Source organism: Engraulis encrasicolus, unplaced genomic scaffold (assembly GCF_034702125.1).
Source record: "Engraulis encrasicolus isolate BLACKSEA-1 unplaced genomic scaffold, IST_EnEncr_1.0 scaffold_37_np1212, whole genome shotgun sequence".
NCBI lineage: Eukaryota > Metazoa > Chordata > Actinopteri > Clupeiformes > Engraulidae > Engraulis > Engraulis encrasicolus.
In genome coordinates this window covers 347,759-355,279 of record NW_026945676.1, presented here as the reverse complement: position 1 = coordinate 355,279, position 7,521 = coordinate 347,759, and the positions used below count along the sequence as shown (strand labels likewise).

At 44.7% G+C, this 7,521-nt stretch overlaps 1 protein-coding gene across 1 annotated transcript; it reads left to right on the top strand.

The window, feature by feature from the left end:
- The first annotated feature begins 253 nt into the window (after nt 1-253).
- Nucleotides 254-3,475, top strand: tmem167b (transmembrane protein 167B). Its single transcript, XM_063193393.1, has 3 exons — nt 254-263; nt 1,636-1,767; nt 2,791-3,475. The coding sequence occupies exons 1-3, from the start codon at nt 254-256 to the stop codon at nt 2,871-2,873; spliced, it is 225 nt and encodes a 74-aa protein (XP_063049463.1). The 3' UTR covers nt 2,874-3,475.
- Nucleotides 3,476-7,521: the final 4,046 nt, after the last annotated feature.

Genomic DNA, 7,521 nt, shown 5'->3' with positions numbered 1-7,521 from the left:
TTGTTTGTGTTAAATACCAAATGTGTTGTGCTGTCTGTCCTACCATCTCTCCTTTCAGGCGTCTGCGATCTGGCATCTACTAGTCTCCCCTGACTTCCTCGTTCCATCTCCCCAATCCATTTTTCGACAACCGATTGATTTACCTTGTCTTACCAGTAGCAGCAGGACTCGGAAGGGTGGATGATAGCATGGATGGATGGTAAATAAAGAGGTGGAATTCATCAATATCCGATAATAACACTACACCGCCAACATGACAAACGGTAAGTAGTCAGAGGAACGTTATAATCTGATCAGTTTGTTTTCTTCTGGGTTCGTTCGGCCATTGCTGGGCTCGTTTGTTCCACTAAACAGGCAGTCACAAACAGCTGCTAGCAAGTCACGTCGACTAGCCACTGCATATTGAAGACGTGGCTGTATGAGTTGAATTGACAAGGCCATTTGGGTAGAGCTATGTTTGTGTCTGTGTAAATGCGAGGCTGACTTCCTAACAAGCTGTGTAAGTCTTTGATATCCCTGTTACAATGTATTCATCATCAAACATCTGCGTTGTTACGAGAGCACCCTTATCCGACCAAAATCATGACAGCTAACCCCTGACAAACAGCTGCGAAGTAAAATCAAATTCTTTCCTACTGTAAGCTAGCATAGCTTCCATTAGCCCATAAAGTAAACTACAGGTAGTTCTGTTGCTTACTGACAATTTAGAGTAACTGTCAGAAGCGGTGTCATGGTGGACAACATTTAAGTTTCTCTAAAGTTAATCAGAAAACGGTTTTATAGTATTCAGCTGTGTTTGCATCAGCGGACCTGTTTAGCTGTGCTGTAACTTACACGCTGTGTCACGCAGCTGTCAAACTGGTTCTGCAAAGTAGTGAAGTCAAGTCTCTATTGTTGCCTACGGGCTGTGCAGCCGTATCTCGCACTGAAGTCTGTGGCCTAAATGCCCAACAGCTCTGGGGTGTTAGTTAATCATGGAGTCTTCACGGGGATAATGTGTGTTGTTAAAATGAACGCTTATAAGTTTTTACTGTCTGTGCATCTTTGTTTACCTAGTTATCTCTATCTATCTATCTATCTATCTATCTATCTATCTATCTATCTATCTATCTATCTATCTATCTATCTATCTGGTGTGTGATGATGTCTCGCATGCCTATTAGTGTCCTCTCTATCATCTGACTGTTGTAGTTCTCTGTTGTGTCTCCAGAATGTCTGTGATGTCTATAATGTCTGTGATGTCCAGAATGTCTGTGGTGTCCAGAATGTCTGTTGTGTCTCCAGAATGTCTGTGATGTCTATAATGTCTGTGATGTCCATAGCGTGTGTCTGTTAATCTGAAGTCTGTTGTGTTGTACTCCGATCGGATCCTGGTCTTCAAGATCCATCTGCAAATGTCTATATTGTGTGTGTGTGTGTGTGTGTCCTGTAGTGTATTCGTTCGATGGGATCCTGGTGTTTGGCGTCCTGTTCGTCTGCACGTGTGCATACCTAATGTGTGTGTGTGTGTGTGTGTTTGTGTGTCCTCTAGTATATTCCTTTGATGGGATCCTGGTGTTTGAGATTCTCTACAGTATATCTCTAATGTGTGTGTGTGTGTGTGTGTGTGTGTGTGTGTGTGTGTGTGTCCTGTAGTCTACTCGTTCGATGGCATCCTGGTCTTTGGGGTCCTGTTCGTCTGCACGTGTGCATACTTGAAGAAAGTGCCGCGCCTCAACAACTGGCTCCTCTCCGAGAAGAAGGGGGTGTGGGGCGTCTTTTACAAAGGTGAACACACACACACTTATACACACACACACACACACACACATACACACACACACACACACACACACACTTATACACACACACACACACACACACATACACAGTGTATAGCATGGGGAGTGTGGGGGGTCTTCTACAAAGGTGAACACACACACACACACACACACACACACACACACACACACACACACACACACACACACACAGTATACAGCATGAGGGGTGTGGGGCGTCTTCTACAAAGGTGAACACACACACACACACACACACACACACACACACACACACACACACACACACAGTATATAGCATGAGGAGTGTGGGGGGTCTTCTACAAAGGTACACACACACACACACATACACACACACACACACACACACACACACACACACACACACACATACACACATATACACACACATACCAGGGCTTGACTTTAACATTTTCACTCACCAGCCGCTGCAGTTTGTGGTTTTCCAGAGTCACTAGTCATTTAGCCTTTCTACTAGGCACAGGTTCGTTTTTACAAAAGTCGGTCACATCTAAAGCACTATTCTGACGGGAGTAGTTTTATGTATGGACATGTGGGAAAGTGATTTTTTTCTCAGGATGTCTGTAAAAGAAATGGTCGATTCGGACTGGATTGAAATATCTCAGCATTCTGACGGGATTAGTATTGCCCAGGGTAATCTTCCCGGACCGTAAAACTTGCGGTGAAGTTTACCCGACATACTCGGCTATCTTTACTGGACTGGCGTGTTCGGACGGTTATTATTATATTATTATATCTCGGTTATTTTTTTTTTTCCCTTGTCCTCCCATTAAACTAGTCCCGTCGGAATAGGGCTATAGACATAGTATTGTAAAGTTCTTAGTTTAGAAGAAGTGTAACACTGGTAGTGTGTGTGTTCATTTGTCTCGTCCCTCCTCCTCACTAGCTCATGTGTGTGTTGTTTATTTCTTGTTGTTGTTTATTTCTTGTTGTTGTTTACTTGTTGTTGTTTATTGTTCTCCTCCTGCAGCTGCGGTGATCGGCACGCGGCTCCACATGGCGGTGGCCCTCTCCTGCGTAGCCATGGCGATCTACGTCCTCTTTCTCAAGTGATGGACACACAGGGTGCGTTCCAATATGCGACCTTGCCTCCTCCACTTGCCTCCTCCACTTGTGCTTGTTAAACTTTATTGTTTTCTCCACGGAGGAGGGGCCAGGAGGCGGGGCAAGGCCACAAGCACAAGTGGAGGAAGCATATTGGAATACACACACACACTCACACACACACACACACACACACGCACGCGTCTGGGGAACTGGAAAACCATGAACTTTGAACTTTGAACTATGGGCCTCGAGTGGCCAAAACGGGACAAGACCAGCTGGGCTCAGACACACACACTGCCCCCTCCTGGCCGACAGGTGGAAGGTCTCCTTTCTGGTCCTCTCTTCCTCTCCTCCTCCTCTCTCCTCTCCCTCTCTTCCTCCTCTCTGCTCCTCTTCCTCTCCTCCTCCTCTCTCCATCTATTCCCCTCTCTCTCTCCCCCTCTCTCTCCTCCTCCTCCTCTCTCCAACTCTCTTCTCTCTCCTCCTCCTGTGTCTCTCCTCCTCGTCCTCATCTCCTCCTCTCTCCTCCCCCTCTCTCTCCTCCTCCTCTCTCCCCCTCGTCTCCTCCTCCCATTCCTCCTCTCTCTCCTCTCTCTCTCCTCCTCCTGTTCCTCCTCCTCTCCATCTCCTGATCTCTCTACCCTCCTCATCTCCTCCTCTCTCCTCTTTTCTTCTCCCCCCCCCTCTCTCCTCCTCCCTCTCTCTCTCCTCATCCTCTCTCGTCTCCAAACTACTTCTGGAGGTCCCTGAGTGGCGCGGCATCATCTATCTGTCCTGAGGCCAGTCCCGCCCCCAGGTCACACACACACACACACACAGAACATCCTCTCATGTTCTCATGCCTCTCCCTCGTGGTGAAAGACGTTCTGCAGCCTCTTCGGTTCCTGTGCGGTTCCCTGTACGTTCCTCTTCGGTTACTGTCCTCACCAGCCACGCCCCTTTCACTTGAGTGTGACATGAGAGTTACCATGGCAACCGAGGAGGAGGAGGAGGATTAGGGGCACCAGAGCTGGGCAATAGGAGTAAGGAGCAGAGGAGTAATGGAGATGGAGGAGAGGAATAGTGCTGGGCACGGAATAGGGAGAGCAGATGGAGAGAGGAGAGAGGGGAGGAGAAAGAGGAGATGGAGAGAGGAGAGAGGGGAGGAGAAAGAGGAGGGGAGATGGAGTGAGGATAGAGGGGAGGAGAAAGAGGAGTGAAAGAGGGCTGTCCACCTCTGAAGACCTCTCTGTCCGTGTCCAAAGTGACTCGATTGCTCTCCCGATGACACACAATACTCTAAAGCCTGGCTCAAACTACACGACTATCGCGCCGATTCTCGGCTGAAAACCCCCCTTGCGACAATCGGTGGAACATTACTCCCCAGGAACATCGCAAGCGATTGTCGGGAAAGATTTCCTCGTCTTGGCCGACGTTCTAAGATAGAACTTCGACAGCTCAAAGAGTCGCTGATTGTAAGTCGTAGAAATCAAACAGTGTTTGAAATTTGCGACTGGAAATAGAACGTCGGGCATTGTCTCGGTGGCTGCGAGCAGCGACAAGATTGACAGTTGCGATTCTCTTCTAGTGTGCGGTGCACCCTGACGTCAAAATCGGACACACAATCAGCAGTCGTGTAGTTTGAGCCAGGCTTAAAGCGGTATGCCACTATTTTGGGGCTTAATACAGTTAAAATCGTTGGCCAGGGTTTATAAAGGTGTTTAAGTGTCTTATTTTTCATGTAAGCCATTGTCTTGCTTTAAGACAAGTTAAAAGAGGTTGCTAAGTTAGTGAAAGTCAATGGATCCGTGTAGCATGCTAGAGTGATGCATTGACTTTCACTAGCCTAGCTACATACTCCCTGTTTTAACTTGTCTTAAAGCAAGACAACGCTTAACATGAAAAATAAGACACTTAACCACCTTTATAAACCCTGGCCAACGATTTATCTGTATTAAGCCCCAAAATAGTGGCATCCCCCTTCAATGCTACTGAAGATGAATGAATGGGGGCTTATGAAGGCTGTTATCCCGGAGGGGGGTGTGTAGCACGGTGGGGGGTTCAGTAGCCCCCGTATTGCACAGGGGGGTTAAGAGTTGCACCTTGACATCACTGTTATAAAATACACCGATTGAGGATCTGTATCTGTCTTGTTCAAGTCTTATTAGTTTGATTAAAGCCAAGAGGGGTGTTCTAATAAGAAGAAGCAGGTTGAGGAGTAAACCTGGTTAAGTTAAAGGGACACTGTGTGAGATTTTTAGTTGTTTATTTCCAGAATTCAGGCTGCCCATTCACTAATGTTACCTTTTTCATGAATACTTACCACCACCATCAAATTCTAAGTACTCATTATGACTGGAAAAATTGCACTTTTCATACATGAAAAGGGGGATCTTCTCCGTGGTCCGCCATTTTGAATTTCCAGAAATAGCCAGTTCAGTTGCAAAAATGACTGTGCTTGGGCCATACTAGAAAATATTTGGTTTATTTATTACTTAGTAAACTTTCATGTAAAGATCAAGTTTGGCAATAGGCAACCCAGTTTCAATGAGCAGCATAGTTGCAGTACCTTTTTTGACCATTTCCTGCACAGTGTCCCTTTAATGGTATGAATGAACATTGTGTAACTTGTTCTTTGTATACTCCTGAACCAGCTTCTGCATGGGAGAGTAGGGGGGCCACAGACGGCGGCGTCAGATCGGGACATTAAGGCTTTAGATTGGGAGACTGTTCTTTATTTTGTAAAACATTTGTCATTCCATGTTTTTGTCTTTTCTTTTCTTTTCTTTTCATTTTTACACCTGTCCTGTTCTGTCCACTTCTGCGGATTATAATTCCTAATTTCGTTAACACTACAATAACTACCCAAAAAGCTTTATAAACACTTTATAAATAATGAACTACTTATCAACAAAATGTTTACAAATGTTTATAAATGGGCGAGAATATTATGTTAACACAACAGACAGAGCACAGTCTTATTGGTCCTGGAAGTTTATCCTCCAAAGACCAGAAGGCATGAAACCACATAAAACTCACACAGTAGAAGTTGATTCCCACTCCACTGTGCTGTCGTAGTTTGGTTCTTACTCATTTACAAACATTTGTAAATGTTTTGTTAAATGTTAATTGTAATTAAATGCTTTTTTGGGTAGTTATTGTAAAGTGTTACCCTAATTTCTAGTGTGTTGATTATTGATCTGATCCCTGCGGTGAGGAGGTTCAGATTAAAATCTAATGAATTATAATAATCTGTAACGATCAATCATTCTCCTGCTCTGTTCTTATCACATCGAGTCATGGATGCTGCATATTGTTGTCATATTTGTACATATATTGTGAAAACCAGTAAATATATAGTTGAACTTTAGATGTGTTTTGTACTGTGTGTTTTTGAAAAAAAAAGGGAAATTCCACCTGGGAAACAACAACAAAATTGCATTTATGCCTCACCCGTGCAATTGGACAGCACCCAAATGACGACCCAAGGGAGCAGTGCTGTGGGACGGTACTGGTTAATTTCTCTCTCCCACCAACCTGGCGAGTCGGGTGTCTAACCGGCAACCTTTGGGCTACAAGTCTGACCGCTTACCCACGACTGTTTTCTCTTGATGCGCGATGGTGGATGTGCTAGTTTGAGGTGTTGTGTTTCTATTGCAGCCGTGGCCTAACGGTTAGGGAGGTGGTCTAAAGATCAGAAGGTAGTAGGTTCGAATCCCACCCTTACCTCTCCCTACACCTCCATTCATGACTGACGTGGCCTTGAGCCTAACCTCACATAGCTCCAGGGGCTGTAACCAATACCCTGTACCAAGACACCTAACCCCACACTGCTCCAGGAGCTGTAACCTATAACTTTGGATAAAAGCGACAGCTAAGTGTGATGTAATCCAATGTTATGTCATTTCAACTGTATGTGTCATTAGCAAGCATTGTTATGTCTAAACACAGACTAGATAATAAACTATAGATGGTAATCCATACATGATAAACTGTAATCCAAACATGATAAACTGTAATCCAAAAGGAACACATCAACACAACACACATCTTCCTGGAGTAGATCTGGGAATACATAGTAAACAGAGAACAGACGCAAATCCACAAACAGGAAGTGTGTTCTCCCATGTTGTTTTGTTCTGTTTGGTTTTGTTGAAATGTTGACACTAGACAGTAGCTCCCCGTGTCTGCCGCAGCATGAGGCCCGTGGGCCGGATGCGGCCCGCCACACGCTTCAATAGTTACTATTAGTTAGTATGCCCTTTATTATCCCGCCATGGGGAAATTAATTTGTTGCAGCAGTAACATTGTGCAAAAACAGCAGGACCAGGAGGTTAAAAAAGTATATATAAGATAGATACAAATAGAAATGATAAAAGAAAATAGAAATATCTCTGTTAAAAACAAGTACATTAGTAAAAGTGAAAGTGCATTGGTAAAAAGTGCATTAGCAGCTTCATAAAAAGCAGGAGATGGGGCTAGAACAATAATAAATAAGTAAGTCAATAAGTTATACGGTCACAGAGAGAACATAAACTAAGAATGTCAAAATATGAAGTCCATTTCTAGCGCATTAGAATGTGCTGCAGTCTGAGACCCCCACTGGTCTACAGTATCACTAAAATGTCAGCACACCATTTCGCCACTAGGGGCCCCCCTCTGCTTCTTTTCTTCA